Source organism: Ricinus communis, chromosome 7 (assembly GCF_019578655.1).
Source record: "Ricinus communis isolate WT05 ecotype wild-type chromosome 7, ASM1957865v1, whole genome shotgun sequence".
Lineage (NCBI taxonomy): Eukaryota > Viridiplantae > Streptophyta > Magnoliopsida > Malpighiales > Euphorbiaceae > Ricinus > Ricinus communis.
In genome coordinates this window covers 6,516,264-6,531,822 of record NC_063262.1, presented here as the reverse complement: position 1 = coordinate 6,531,822, position 15,559 = coordinate 6,516,264, and the positions used below count along the sequence as shown (strand labels likewise).

Sequence of the window (15,559 nt, the reverse complement as noted above, 5' to 3'; positions counted from 1 at the left end):
TGTATAATAAATTTAATCTACAAAATGACGCAATGCATAGAGAATTCTATTTATTTAATTAACGGCAGTAAAATAATTGTGTTTAATAGATGATGAAGTTCAGTAGTGCTCAGGATTCTTATCACCAAAACATAGCCTGCAGTCATGTGACATTACCAAGAAAGAAGTTTGTCATTTTGGTCAATTTGACAAAGACTGTTATACGGTCAGCATTACACAATAGAATTGGCTGAGAAGCTCCATGTGAAGCACAATTCAGGGGTAACTATCTTTTAATTAATTGGTTTTATCTCATCGGAAATCCTGAAATGGAGTAATTGTATTCAAATTGTAAAATCTTCATATCCATCCAACATATTATACATAAGCTTGAGCAATCTAACCATATATATATATATATATATATATATAGGTAATAAACTAAAATCAGGCAAAAAGAGAAGGAAAATTAGTAAAAAATACTGGCAACAACACTGAGGCCAAAAGGTTGATTAATGTCAGTCTATGAATATATGTACAAAGTATAAAGCTTAGAAGTGTACAATTAACGCAATGATACCTTCACATCTCTAAAGATTATCCCAAGTTTCAACACAAAAATGAAAGAGAAAATATATAAAATTGTAAGGAAGAATGTATTCATCCCACTATTATCACCATGATTTTGATGCTTGAGGAAGATTATATTATTCAAGGATTGTAAAAATGGCCACCACAGTGACACTTCCAACCAAGTGGCTTATAATTGGAGTACCTGTTACCTGAAGGATAAGGGTCAAACAAGAACTCAGTGGTGGCGCTTTTCGCTAAACCAGGTTCAACTCGGTTGTGACTCGGTACCGTAGGTACTTGAACTGCCATGCATGGGTGGCATCCATTGCACTTGTTGTGGCAACTTGGTGGTGTTGAACCCAACCTTGTTTTGTCCTCAAAAATCAAACCCTGCACAGAAGAAACATCACTTACAATTTTGCATAAGAATAGACATTGATCCACATCCACACACTATTGCCATATCTTAACTCACAAAAAATTAAGTTGTTACCTTTATTTTTTAGCATACAAAAAATAGCAGCAACCATAACAAATAAATCAAATCGTATTGAATTACCTGTGGGGAGGTTGGAGGAGGCAGTGGATGGTGTCGTTGATTAAAGCAAGAGACTTGAGCAGAAGGAAGAAGTAGAACACATAATAATATTTCTATAACTATGCCTAAAAGACAACATTGGTGAGGAAGTGAAGTAATCATTTTGGAAATGAAACTGATAATCCTTTCATGTCACCATTAAGGCATGCCACACTAAGCAAACCTACTTGTCAGTGTCGATGCTTCCTCTACAAGAACCCACAAAATCAAACAAGAAAGAAAAGGAGTACAAATTGTTGAAGGGCATGAGAGAGCAGCAGGGGATGAATAACATAAATGGTGAGGTAAGGTGGTGGTGTTGAAGGCTGATAGTATTAGAGAAGACAGTGAGAGAGAGAATACATGCTGAGTGTGGCAGGGACAGACTAGTGAAAGGAACAAGACAATAATGGAAAACAAATTGGGAGAATCCACATCATCACAGCCCAAGGACCTCTTCTGCAAAGAAACAAGGCTATTAATCTTTTTCTTTTTGTGCTTTATATATATGGTGAAAGCCGAGTCAGTAGTTAGTAGTGGTTAATTCAGGCATTTATTAGAGGCAGACTCACTTTTGTTTGTTTCAGTTTGACTGCAATTTCTATTGTATAATTTCGTCTTTAGATCTAATACAGGTATGCTCAGAGACCTTATTTTGTCCCTTCTCAATGTTTATTTCTTCATTAGTGAATATTGGATATTTTCAGCTTCATCTGTCTTAATGCATTTATACTACAAAGGATCAGCATCAGAATTCTATAAACTTTTCTTTTCTTTTGTCAATTAAAGAGAAAGCTGTTCCACCATTTCTGGTGATTTGCTTTTCCCCTGGATGAGTAAAAAAAACACACAGCTTAATTAACCTGTACAGTAATCTTGCTTTTGACAATATCCTGATAACTTCTAAAATTCCGCCTCTGCTTTGACCGATTTATTTCCTGGGAATAGAAATTTTATTTAAATTAAGAAAAAAAATACTTAGCAGGAAAAAGAATTCAAGGACTTGTGAGTACTGTATGAAACTCACTCTCACTCAATTGCATGCCTTTTCTGTATGCCTGGAGATATATTACAGACTAGAGAGTTATTGCCACATTAAACAGTGAGAGCCCTTCTTTACGAAAACCCTTTTCATAAACTACATGAACTTATGATGATCCAAGTTCAGTAAATTAAGCTCACCTTTTGGCATGCAATTACTATAGTGGGTGATACATCGTAGCACTTTCATGTGCACAAGTGTATTTAATTACTTCATTCAATGGTAGCTCACTTGTAAGAAAATAAGCATTTCATGGTGAAGCAAGGTGGACGAAAGAATTTCCCTGTAATCCAATATGTAATATGCAAATAACCCTTCAAAGAAAAAAATGTGTATATATATATTTTTGGCATGCCTGTCAGCCTGTAAATAGTGAAAAACGGTAACACTCGAGTTAAAGAAAAGCAGCCAAGTACAAAATGTTATTATTAAAGTAACTAGGACCATCTGTGCATGCTTAAATATTACACATACAATGATGATAAGAGATGGCTCTACCGACAGGGTTTACCAGCGACTATTCTAGTGAAATATGAAAAGCAATATAGTAGATTTAAGAGTATAGATTTTACATGAAGAGGCGCTCAATGGTTGGTGTAAAAAACAAACATACTCCATTCCCCACAAGGTGAAACTTGAAACTTAATTGGGATGAAGGATGTTTTGGATTCAGGACTTGACAACCCAACAGTAACCAAAAAAAATAAAATTAAAGCAAAATATTGCAACAGGATAATAATGGGTGTAACAGGCAGCCTCTGCCATGGTTTTGTGTTAACCTATTCTACGTTTCCTGATTTGTCTTTTGCTATGATTTTTCAGATAGCACTTTAGTGAAGCAGCTATACGAGTTGACAGCGATATGGCACACTCTTTCTCTCTCTTCTTGTCTCCCTATCCAGACATCAGAGAGAAGAGAAAGGGAAACATAGAGAGTGACTGATGAATTACCTTCTCTAAAAACAGCTTCTATGTTCTAACAGAACCCTCTATACAGAAGTTAAACCTTTTTGAGCTGGATTAATTAAGCTTTTAAAGCTGCACATTAAAAAAAAAAAAAAAAAGCAGGACCTTCTTTTGCCAATTATAATCAGTGATTTGCATTGCTTCTAGACGTACATGAAAAGAGCAGATCGCGCCTTCTCTGTATCTTCCGTAACACATACGCACACACTCTCGTCCAATCTTTTTTTTTTTTTTTTTGCTTTTTTTTTACTGTAAAAATAAAATCTTTTATTAAAGGCCTTATAGAAGGCTCTGAAAAGTTTCATAAAATGAGAATCAGAAAAGAGTTTAAGATATATTTTTTTTAAATGTTAAAATTATAAAATATTATAATTATTTAACTATTAAGTATAATTTTAAAATAATTATTATTTATTATGAATTATAAAAAATTAATTATATGAGACCAATTTAAAATAAATATTACTAATAAATTTTAATAAAGATAATATTATCCAAATAAATAAATAAAATCAAATAAACTATCAGCTACTAAGAAGAAAAAATTAAAATAAAGTTGATACAATCAACAACTGAAACTAAATTAACAAACAGTTTAATATAGTTATTCAGTGAAATTTTCTATAATACCTATAAACAAATTACTCTCTAAATATCTTATTTGTACATATGTATAAAAAGAGAAATCAAGTGATTTATAGTTGTACTCATCCAATGAAGTAATTCTCATATGCGTGTGAAAGTGCATGCATATGTTGACACAATCTCTGAAGAAATAAAATACAATTAAATATAGTGAATGATATTGGCAAAATATGGCTTTTGAATGCTATCTTATTAAAATGCATTTAAATTTCCAGTAAATAAAATTTTCTGGCTTTATTTGATGCTGTTAATTAATCTAAAACCTATCAACTAGAGTTTCAAATTAAAATTGAATTTATGAAATAACTCTAGTAATTTTGATCATTTTTTTCACCGGGAATTCATCCATAATAATAGTAATAATAAACATGAATGAATGATTATGGTGATGCACATGATAACAGTCGAGCAACCTTTGGAATTTGGCCAAAGCTTTCATTACAATGAAGCCCGTGATTTTTTTTAATACCTTGAAACATAATAATGCGGCTTAAAGAATAGGTTAATAAGGAAAGTAGAAATGATTTCTGAAATGTTGTTGATATAGAAAGTGTATTTAAAATGAATCACTTAATAAATATAGAGAAAACATAAGGTTTAACAAGAAATTACTATGGCAATATTTGTTCTGAGGGTTGGCATAGTCTGTTGATTTTGTACCACCCATCATTTGGTTGGAAAAAGTGAGACAAAATTCATAGATTTTATAAATTCCTTCGTCTATCCAAGACATCAAAATGATAGATTCTAAAAGACCACATAATTATGAAAATCAGATTATAAAGATCTTTTTCTTTTTTTGAGATAGATTATAAAGATCTTAGATTCCAAAAGAAACCTATAAAACTTTAAGCCACTGAATGCAGTATAAATAAATGATTGAAATTTAGCATAACACTTTTATTTTACACATGCATAAATAGATATCACTCGCAAAATAACTCAAATTGTCCATCGACTTCGTACCATATAAAGAGGAAAAGATCAATCTCAGATATTGGTGTCACGCATGTGAAAGTAATGGAACACCTTTCACGTTTAATTAAGAAAAAAAAAAACTTGACCCAAAGAGAAAATTACTAATCACAAGGCATAAGAGTTATTAGTCATAAAACAAAAAGGATTAAGTGTTTTTGACTTGGATACCAAAAGTCAATTTTTTTTTTTTTTTAAAACACTCGTAAGAAACAGTTTAAAATGTGAAAGAAGAAAAGGCTACGTACACCCTGCAGAGCTTCACTTCAATAGATATTGTGGTAGGCCAGTTACGTGCGAGAATCAGATGATACAAGAGTTCGCATGTGATGGAAGATTCGACGGTGATGATGTAGTTGATAACTGCCGCAACCATCTGATAAAATGGACCACTCACCCTCATCACCCTAATCACGTAGCTGCAGGTACCACGTCACATGGCTGTCATGCAGATTAGCTATGTCAGAAGGCACTTGTAACTAATAAATTACCGTCCTCTTCTCGACAAAGTATCCTTTGCCTTTATCATTTTTTTTTCACATAAAGCACATTGAACCCAGCAAAACTAGATAGCACAGTCCCTATTAAGTCTGCCTACTGTACAGTAATACCCATGACAAAGGTGAAACCACATGCTAAGTTCCGAGTTTTATTCTAGATGGCAAAAATGCCCAACTATAAAGGTCAATCCTGTTAAGATGGATTGAATGAAGAAAAGAAAAGAGTTAACCTAAACTAACGAGGAAAGTAGTCAAGTAGTTTAAAATCATCCATGGCTCTAATGTTTTCTTGAATCTTTTAAGAAAGGTAGTTAAAAATCATTTGAAGTATAGAAAGACAATTCATATAAACGACCTCAATTAACTTTGGAACCAGGACTTACTTCAGTTGAGTTGCAATGACTAACAAAAAAAATACCCTTTTTGGGATTTTAATCTCAATTTCTCAACTCCATTTATAAATTTGAGTTTTAAGGTATCGTAAGACTAACTTAAAAAGAAAGTTTTTTTTTTTTTTTTTCATGTTAATACCCATTCATGTAAAAATCAGTAAATCTGAAGTTGGAAGACCATGGGATGGACCACATGCCAGCTAATTAACTAAGGTAAAAGGATTTTCTACTTTCTAAAATACTACAGAAGGTTTTGGATTCCGCTGGCCACAAAGATATGCCATATCCTTTAAATTGGAATTGAAAGAACATAATGTGAAAAACCATGTTAGGAGTCATGATCAACAGTACCTAACAGTATGTAGCTATTAGATTGTCCACATGTTACCTGGAGGTAACCATTATTCATTTAGAAGTGAAACAGTTTGATCGATGTAATTCTTCATCTACAATTACAGGCGGTATGCTCCATGTTCCAAAAGGGTGTCCAGATATCTTCCCACCTAAATTTTGAGTCAAAAGCAAATTATGCCCGAGGAAAAGTAAACTCCAAATCCTGACGCAAGTTTCGACGCAGAAAAGTTTTACCTTCTCTAGTGGCTTCTTCACATCTTCTCTGGTAACTCAATGACAGTTGCGGATCCAAAGTCTTCAGCAAAGAGTCATATTTCTCTTCAGCCTCAGCAATGTGCTTGGCCTGGAAAGGAAAATAGAATAAAATTCCCTACAGAAATATTTCAGGTAATAGAGCTCAGGGAGACGACTGATATTGAAGGGCTTTCAAAAATTAGAAAAGATATACCATCAGCCAGGGAGTCTATCAAAATCCATTGACAATTTATGGCTTTTGAGCTTTTTTTTCTTTTTTCCTCTTTTTGGAGAATATAGATTTTGAGGTTTGACATTGCCTATTAAAGCTTATAATCCAACAGTTTAAAGTCTAATGCCCATACAGTTAATCTTTTTGCGTTCATTTAAACTTTTACAAGAGCGCCCTCCCTCCCTCCTAAATCTAATGTCTATACTGTTATTTTTCTTGCCTTAAGCAGTTTCTCTCTCTCTCTCTCTCCCTGACCCATACAAAGTGAAGGTAGATGCCAAGTATACTAGAAGTGTTGTATAAACTTGCATTCAAATAGATTTGATTACTCACCAACATAACTGGGGCCGCTGACGCTCCATATATTCCAACAAACATGCGCAAAATATTGAAATTATTCTCCATCACATCATCCTACATAAGTTATTAAGTTCTAAACAATGAGATAGAGGATTGGTTAGATGGAACCAACAATTCACAGATAAAATTCACTCACCTCATAGTCGAACCTACAAGCATTAAAGTCAAATCAGCAGGTAGTTGAGCTGATCACTCTTGGAAGATGGTATAATATGCAGAAAAATGAAATCATTAGTGATCTCGATAACACCATAACAAATGACAAATAGTTTAAATGGGGTTAATAAGAGCCAGTTTGGTGTAGCTGTGTGGAAACCTGCCTTTGATTTTTTTTTTCTTACTACTGCTTTTTGAGACCATCTTTTGGAAAATGCATGGATTTACTCTGTTTCTCCCAAAAGTCAGAATACCAAAAGGCAATTGCAGAAAAGAACTGAAAATAATAAAAAAGAAAAAGAAAAAGAGAACAAAAAGCAGCTCCTACGTACTGTAAATGGGGATTAAGTTCTTTATTTCTTCTACTTAAAGCTCAACTAGTGGGATAACACATGAATTCTTACATGCAGGCATGCATGAACAGGTTTCCAAAACTTAATCAGAAACCTTCCGAGACTAAAGGGCCATTTGACACACAAAAAAGTAATTATTGTTGTAAAGATGCGCTATAACTGCAAATCATACAGTCTAACACTTGTTTCTTTCACAAAAAAAAAAAGAACATCATTATCAAAAGGGGAGGAATTAGAAGGAAAAAAAAAATTCCCATGGACTGAGAATATATTGTTCAAAAAATAAACAAAAAGCACTTACAGGTCATCAGACACTTCCACTAGAAATTCTGAGATTGATAAGAATTCCATATGCAACTCATTCACCTTCAGGACAGCTTAAAAGAAACCAAGGAATGCAATAACAAGATTAATTCAAATTTTGCAGTAAGATATTAATTGTGACATCTGATTGTTCTGTGGGTTCACAAGACATGGTTGATCAATGAGAAGAAAATTGATATGAAGTTGCAAGGCAGCATTTTTACTGAATATAGCACAAAAGTTTGAATGAAGGGGTCTAAGTTACATCTTAAGAGGGGAAGAAATAATTTACTTCATTAAAAAGAAAAGCAGTAAAAATGACTAAAATCACTAGAGTGAGAGTACCTTTTCTCCTCTCAACTGGTACAGGAGAAGATTCAGTACTCGAAAATCAAAGGATTTTAGATGAATTGCCCTCATTACATCTTCAATGGAGATCTGAAAGACAAGTATATGATCAAACATAAGCAGAAAAAGCTTGAGTAGCCTACATCTCACTTGTAATACAAATGGAATTTGCTGATACTTTTACCTCCTTTTGGTTCATAAGTGCAGAACAAAGCTTTCTTTCCAAAGCCCAATACTCATCTCCACATCTCAATTGTTCAGTAATCCTTAACCCATCATATAAAAGGAAACAAAGAAGTCTGAGCTCAGAATTCAAAAATGCCCCCTAATCCCAGAAGATGAAACCTAGTGAAAATGGCAAACTGTACCTCTCGGTTAGAAGGCCAAGACATTCAAGTTGAGCCACAAGTGGTCTAAATGGATCAGTTTTGAACATATTCATACACTTTGTAGTCCAGCTTTCTTTTCCTTTCCACATCTGGAATGGAATGATGCAGTGAAGTGAAAATCAATAAAGCAGTTATAAGATTTCTTTAAGGTGTCCCAAAAGTTATCAATATTACAACCTCATTTACTCTTTCTAGAACTGCATCTCTGTTGGTTGGCAAACTCACTAACCCTTCATTCATACGATCCATCTGTGTTAAAGAATAAAACAAAGGACCCATCATGACAACCATGAACAGAAAACAATAAAAAAATCATAATTCCCAATTTGCATGATTACATTAACAACACTTGGACGTAGCAGCTCTTCATATAGAAATTCATGGGCTACTTCCATATGTTTCTTGAGTGAGAGAGGGGGAGAAGTAATATCTTTCTAGGTAGAATAAAAAGAATGAAAGCCCAAAGGTTCAATACTTTGAGAGAAAGTACCATTCAGGCTTTCTTGGGGTAGAATGTCAAAGTTAATACACAAGACCCTGACACAACCAGCAGTTCAATAAAAATTATCAAAATTATGCTGTTTTCCAATCCTTTAACCATGCAGATAACAGTAGATACTTCTTTTAGTCACCTGATAGATGTAGCTTTCTGTGAATGAAAGCACAGGTAAAAATTTGAATATTGCTTGCGGCGAATTTATGTCCATCTCATGAAACATAAAGTATGATCTGCACTGTAAACTTGAAAAACAAGATTAAGTGACGGATCGAATTTGCTCAAAAAAAATCTGCTTTGATTCTACAGTTACAAGTTCATTGTGCTATATTTCCCAAAAGATATATAGGTAACTGCAAAGCAATCGATGATATGGAAGAAAAGGATCTTTGGCAGAAAGCATTCATGCAAATTGCATATACAAATAATAATAGCATAAGGGGAAAGTTTACAGGGGACAGTAGGATAACGTCCTCTAAAAACTTAAGCTACTCCATCCCAATTTTTCTCACAAAGCATTTCAGGCAAAAAGTTCAAGATCTAATCCAATGTTATCATGAAAGTTGAGTTGTTGCTTAAACTAATTGCTATATCTACTGTTTTTACAGCTCAACTTATTGTTTTCCATGCTTTCCTTCCCTTATTGTTTGATAAATGTGTTGGAATAGGAAATATTGACCTAGCTGTAAATATAGGAATTCTAGGCCACATTAAAGGAGATTAGGCAAATCATTAGACAGATTTCTTATATAGGCAGATTTCTTATATAGCTGTGATTATGTTCTTTCTTTATTTAGGTAATGTTTGTACCTATATATATATATATATATATATATAATGTAATACATGTAAATTAAGAAGCAATACAACCTATCTTTTCTATTTATTTGCATGGTATCAGAGCCATCCGAAAAAAAAAAAAAAAAACCTAGCCTCCTCAAAGAAAAATCTAGCCACTGCAATTCCACCATGCCTGCAACTCCATCTGATGGGTTAGTCACTAATCCTACTTCTGAAATACCTACTTCATCCAATCAACAAAAAAGCTTAGCCACATATGATTCTCATTCAGTCCAAATAACTACTGTTAGACTGAATGGAGAGAATTTTCTACACTGGTCTCAGTCTGTGCGTATGTATATTCGAGGTAGAGGGAAGAGTGGATACTTAACTGGTTAGAAGAAGGAACCAGACATGGATGACCCATCCTATTCTTCTTGGGATGCAGAACATTCCATGGTTATGACATGGCTAGTCAACTCCATGGAGGAAGACATAAGTTCCAATTACATGTGTTATCACACAGCAAAGGAACTTTGGGATAATGTCAATTTAATGTATTCAGATTTGGGAAATCAGTCTCAGATATATGAAATCATGCTAAAACTAGGGGAAATCCATCAAGGTGAGGATAGTGTCACCAAATATTTTAATTCTCTGAAACGTCTATGGCAAGACTTGGACTTGTTTAACTTTTATGAATGGAAATCCACTGATGATTGCAATCATTACAAAGAAAAGGTAGAAGATGATCGCATTTTCAAATTCCTCATGGGACTTAATGTGGAGTTTGATGAAGTGAGAGGGCGAATCATTGGGAGACAACCCCTTCCATCTATTGGCGAGGTATTTGCTGAGGTTCGATGTGAGGAAAGTCGCAGGCTGGTTATATTGGGGAAAAAAGGCTCAAACAGCAGCACTGAAAATTCTGCATTAGCAGTAGCTGAATCCTATGCAAGAAAAGTGAAGCAATTTGATGAAAAGCCCCGTGTTTGGTGTGACCACTGCAACAAACCAAAGCATACACGTGAAAACTGCTGGAAACTTCATGGAAAACCAGCTAACTGGAAGGGAAAACATGAAGGCAAGTTCAATCGGACTCCTTTTGCGAATGAAGTTGAAGCTGTCCCCTTCACTCCAGAACAAGTTGATAAAATAATAAAGCTGCTGAAATCTAATTCTGGATCATCTGGTACTCCTAATGCTTCCTTGGCACAAACAGGTAGAAATTTAAATGCCTTATCCTGTGTGAGTCTAACTGCTCCATGGATCATAGATTCTGGAGCATCTGACCATATGACAAGTGTCTCAAGTTTATTTCATACTTATGTTCCTTGTTCTGGTCATGAAAAAATTCGTATAGCAGATGGTTCTTACACACCAATTGCTGGTAAAGGTACAATCAGTTTGTCAAAAACCTTGACTCTTAAATCTGTCCTCCATGTACCTAAACTTGCGTGTAATCTATTATCTGTCAGTAAACTGTCTAAAGATTCCAATTGCTGTGTCATTTTTTGTGACTCCTATTGTGTGTTTCAAGACCAGAATTCGGGGAGGAAGATTGGCAGTGCTAGGATGATAGATGGGCTCTACCATTTTGAAGCTAAAGCCTCCAAAGATGAAAAACCTCATGGACTAAGTAGTGTTAGTTCTATCTCTGTTAAAGATAAAATCATGCTTTGGCATTATAAATCAGAGCATCCTAGTTTTTTCTACCTTAAAAGGTTGTTTCCTACTTTATTTAAAGGAATAGATTGTTCTTGTTTTCATTGTGAACATTGCATTTTATCAAAAAGTCATAAGCATATTTATCATTCAAAGCCTTATCAACCCTCAAGGCCTTTTTATTTAATTCACAGTGATGTGTGGGGTCCCTCACGGATCCATACTTATTCGGAAAAAAAATTGTTTGTCACATTTATCGATGATCATACTCAATTGTGTTGGGTTTTTTTAATGACTAACAAGTCTGATGTTAAGACGATCTTTCAAAATTTTTACGCTATGATTGAAAATCAATTTCAAACTAAAATCAGTACCCTACATACTGATAATGGTACAGAGTATTTCAATGAAACACTTGGAAAGTTTTTAAAAGACAAAGGTATTCAACATAAATCTACTTGTGTTGATACACCCCAACAAAATGGTATAGCTGAGCGCCAAAATAGACACTTATTGGAAGTGGCTCGTGCTATTATGTTCTCTATGTATGTACCTAAATATTTATGGGGAGAAGCTATTTTAACTGCACCATATTTGATTAATAGAATGCCTACCCGTGTTCTTGATTTTACTATTCCTTGAATGTTTTCAACGTTACTTCCCACAACATCGTCTTTCATCCAATTTACCTCTTAAAATTTTTGGTTGCACAACCTATGTTCATTTATCTAGCAACAAGGATCAATCCAAACTAGATCCAAGGGCTGAAAAATATGTTTTTGTTGGTTATGCATCAAATAAGAAGGGGTATAAGTTTTTTAATCCCCACAATAAAAAGATCATAATTTCTATGGATGTTATCTTTCTTGAAAATCAGCCTTATTTCAAAAGGAATTTTCTTCAGGGGGAGCAATTAGAGGAAGAAAATAAATGGGACAGCATTGTTTTACCCAAAATTGTGGCTTCTACGCCAAATATTTTTAAAGATAAAACTTCTATTTTGTCAAGCAATATTGAATCTATGACAGAGAAAGAAACACTTCCAAATAATGAGCGTGAGATTCTTGTTTATACAAGGAGAAATGATAACAAAAAAGGTAGAGAACTCATCATCTCCTCAGCACCTAGTCAATCCACTCCAAATTCAAGTACTCAAGATTCACCTCAAAATAATGGTTCTTTTGATAATCCTCAAAAATCACATGAATATTGTGATCTTGATGTCCCTATTGCACTTAGAAAAGGAACCCGTTCTTGTACTAATCATCCAATTGCAAATCATTTATCTTATAATAAACTCTCCAAGAGTCAAATGGCATTTGTGTCAAAAAACTCTCCAAGAGTCAAAGCAGCTGAAACTCCAACGGAGGTGAATCTCAAATTAAATCCTGCAAAACCAGAGGACATAACTGAAAAGGAGAGGTTTTAGCGTTTAGTGGGCAGACTTATATATCTGTCACATACTCGTCCTGATATAGCATTTGCAGTAAGCATGATTAGCCAATTTATGCACTCACCAGGCCAAGAACAGTTTGAAGCTGCCTATAGGATACTTAGATATCTAAAGGGAACACCTGGAAAAGGACTGATGTTTAAAAAATCTGGTCATTTGCAAGTGGAAGTCTATACCGATGCTGATTGGGCAGGTAGCACTGCAGATAGAAGGTCAACATCAGGGTATTGCACTTTTATTGGAGGAAATCTTGTTTCCTGGAGGAGCAAAAAACAAAATGTTGTAGCACGTAGTAGTGCTGAAGTTGAATTCAGATCTCTTGCACATGGAATTTGTGAAGCAATGTGGATTAAAAAGTTACTAGAAGATTTGGAACTACCTATTTCCCTCCCCATGAAAGTCTATTGTGACAACAAAACTGCTTGTTCCATTGCACATAATCCAGTTCATCATGATCGGAGTAAGCATGTTGAAGTTGACAAGCACTTTATCAAAGAGAAGATTGAAAGTGGACTGATTTGTATTCCTTATATTCCTACATCTCAACAAATAGCTGATATTTTTACCAAAGGACTACTAAAAAGACAATTTGATTTTCTAGTAAGCAAGCTGTCAATGGGAGATATTTTTCAGCCAGCTTGAGGGAGAGTGTTGGAATAGGAAATATTGACCTAACTGTAAATATAGGAATTCTAGGCTACGTTAAAGGAGATTAGGCAAATCATTAGGCAGATTTCTTATATAGGCAGATTTCTTATATAGCTGTGATTATGTTCTTTCTTTATTTAGGTGATGTTTGTACCTATATATATATATATATATATATAATGTAATACATGTAAATTAAGAAGCAATACAACCTATCTTTTCTATTTATTTGCAAAATGCAACTTATATATTTAGTTATATCATGCATAATGTCCATTAAACATCCATATTCAAATAAAATTTATATTATCAAAACAGTCAGCAAAAAGATATGCAAGTCTCATGCATTGGCATGAAAAATTTCATCCACAGAAATTTCTTTTTTCTTTTTTTGGACAAACATCAAATTCAAACAATTGTTATTTGTAATTAGTATTGTAGCCAATGTCAGTCCAAAAGTATTTAAATTTTGATAAAAGAGAGAAATAAGAAATAATGTTACTATGATACATTGTATTTATAGAAACAAAATGAGCAAAAGAAACATTTATTTAGTATTGAATTTTCAACTATTACATGTATTGTAATTTATTCAATGACAAATCTGGTCACTTACAAAATCCTCAAGTGTAGAATTAGCTCTTTGCAGTGAATCAAAGCTAACCACAGCCATATCTTCAAAATTCTTTTGCTTTAGTTCATCATTATCTTCTCTAGCATGAGTAGTTGATACAACATTTCGACAACCTAAGAATTATCACTAAGAAAAATTCAAACAAAAAGGCACCAACTGAATCAGTTAAAATTTTAATAAACAAATAACGAACCTGAAACCTTGTCTTCCATTTCCAAGATACCACGTTGATTAAATAAGAACGAGGCTTCCTCTAGAAAAGAAGCTGAAATCTGAAAAATTAAATTAAAATAAAATCAAATCAATTGAACTAACGGAGTAAATAACAAAAGATAACTTTTGGAATCACCTTAGGCATGTGTTGTGTAATTAAATGGCACTTCTCGTTTATCTGGAGACCGCCGCATGGTTTTATCTTTGAAAATAAAGGTATGCAGTGTTAGAAATGAAGAAAGAAAAAGTCTAAATTTAAAATTAAACTTAGGGATTTTAGGACTCAGAATAATGGTACCATGAGAAGGATTAGAGAAGCAAGGAAGCGGTTAGAGTCATTATTATTAGATGACGCAACGACGCCGTTCAATTGCATCAACATTAACATTCTTTGTACCTCTTCTAGCTTCCTCAGCTCTTCCATGGCGCTTTTGAGTTTGAGCTTTTCTCTTTTTCAAATTTTTTTCTTCTTCTCGCGGACAGTTGTAGAATATGTAATGGCTAAAGTGTTGATTTATCCCTCAACTTGGAGTATATAGGCAATTAGCTCAGATTTTGACTTTTTAGTCAATTTACCAATAGACTTGCAGAAAATGACAAATTTACCCCAATCAAAATATTTAATCTTAAAATTTATGCTACATATTAAATTGTATAAAAATAAATTTTTTATTAAATTAGAGAAAAATGATTTATTTTTAATGTAATTTAATCTTAAAATCTAACAAAGAAATTAAATATTATTTTATTAAGAATTTTAAATTAAATGATATTGTTAAAAATTATATAGGATTATATATTTAAAAAGCTAAATTAGAAAATTATTTTTAATAATATTTAATTTTAGTTTCTAATAAAAATAATAATTTAATAATTTTTTAGTTTTAGATTAGATTTAAATCTTGATTGGATAGTAATACGAAAATTATAATTTTGTTGCTGATAGGCTAATTATTTAATCATTTAATCCAAATGTGAACCTGTTATTAAGAATAAAAAATAGTAAAATTGACACATGCAGTTTACAATGAATGAATATATTTTATGACACAATAAATGAATATATTTTATGACAGAAAAAATAGTAGGAAATTATTGAAATCAACCCTTTTTTTCTTCAACTCCATCAATTGCTTTTGGATCTGTGTTTCGTAACTTTTTACTCTAATTGTCATTGTTATATATCAATAAGGACTGAATTTATTACTCAGTATTTATGTATATATGTTTTGATGATGAATAAAAGAGGAATTGGTGACCCACAGAAAAATGAAGGAAAGGGATCATCAAAA

General features: G+C 33.2%; 2 protein-coding genes across 5 annotated transcripts; both read right to left on the bottom strand.

The window, feature by feature from the left end:
* Window positions 1-690: 690 nt before the first annotated feature.
* LOC125370616 (EPIDERMAL PATTERNING FACTOR-like protein 1) lies at window positions 691-1,252 on the bottom strand. Its single transcript, XM_048376903.1, has 2 exons — window positions 1,112-1,252; window positions 691-942 (listed from the first exon to the last, which is right to left on the bottom strand). Exons 1-2 carry the CDS (start codon window positions 1,250-1,252, stop codon window positions 691-693), a joined length of 393 nt encoding a protein of 130 aa, XP_048232860.1.
* Window positions 805-14,777, bottom strand: LOC8281241. 4 transcript variants are annotated; one of them, XR_001536230.3, is made up of 16 exons: window positions 14,566-14,775; window positions 14,404-14,469; window positions 14,248-14,326; window positions 14,037-14,167; window positions 9,011-9,112; window positions 8,556-8,627; window positions 8,358-8,467; window positions 8,174-8,255; window positions 7,987-8,079; window positions 7,640-7,704; window positions 6,966-6,978; window positions 6,803-6,883; window positions 6,238-6,346; window positions 6,038-6,152; window positions 5,006-5,198; window positions 805-942 (listed from the first exon to the last, which is right to left on the bottom strand). XR_001536230.3 is itself a non-coding variant. In XM_002532826.4 (15 exons), exons 1-14 carry the CDS (start codon window positions 14,689-14,691, stop codon window positions 6,055-6,057), a joined length of 1,227 nt encoding a protein of 408 aa, XP_002532872.3. In that variant the 5' UTR covers window positions 14,692-14,775; the 3' UTR covers window positions 4,721-5,198; window positions 6,038-6,054. The 4 variants fall into 4 exon arrangements, 1 of the variants encoding a protein (XP_002532872.3); XR_001536231.3 differs by lacking the exon at window positions 805-942 and having other exon boundaries at window positions 4,721-5,198; window positions 6,001-6,152; XM_002532826.4 differs by lacking the exon at window positions 805-942 and having other exon boundaries at window positions 4,721-5,198.
* Between the last annotated feature and the right edge of the window lie 782 nt (window positions 14,778-15,559).

Bases quoted from the DNA above. Each gene is read 5' to 3' on its own strand.
- LOC125370616 (XM_048376903.1), bottom strand. From the start codon at position 1,252: ATGATTACTTCACTTCCTCACCAATGTTGTCTTTTAGGCATAGTTATA. The intron at 943-1,111 runs GTAATTCAATAC...TCTTCTGTGCAG, and splicing joins CTCCTCCAACCTCCCCACAG to GGTTTGATTTTTGAGGACAA.
- LOC8281241 (XM_002532826.4), bottom strand. From the start codon at position 14,691: ATGGAAGAGCTGAGGAAGCTAGAAGAGGTACAAAGAATGTTAATGTTG. The intron at 8,080-8,173 runs GTAAAAGTATCA...CTTGTCTTTCAG, and splicing joins CACTTATGAACCAAAAGGAG to ATCTCCATTGAAGATGTAAT. The intron at 7,705-7,986 runs GTACTCTCACTC...GCTGTCCTGAAG, and splicing joins ACCAGTTGAGAGGAGAAAAG to GTGAATGAGTTGCATATGGA.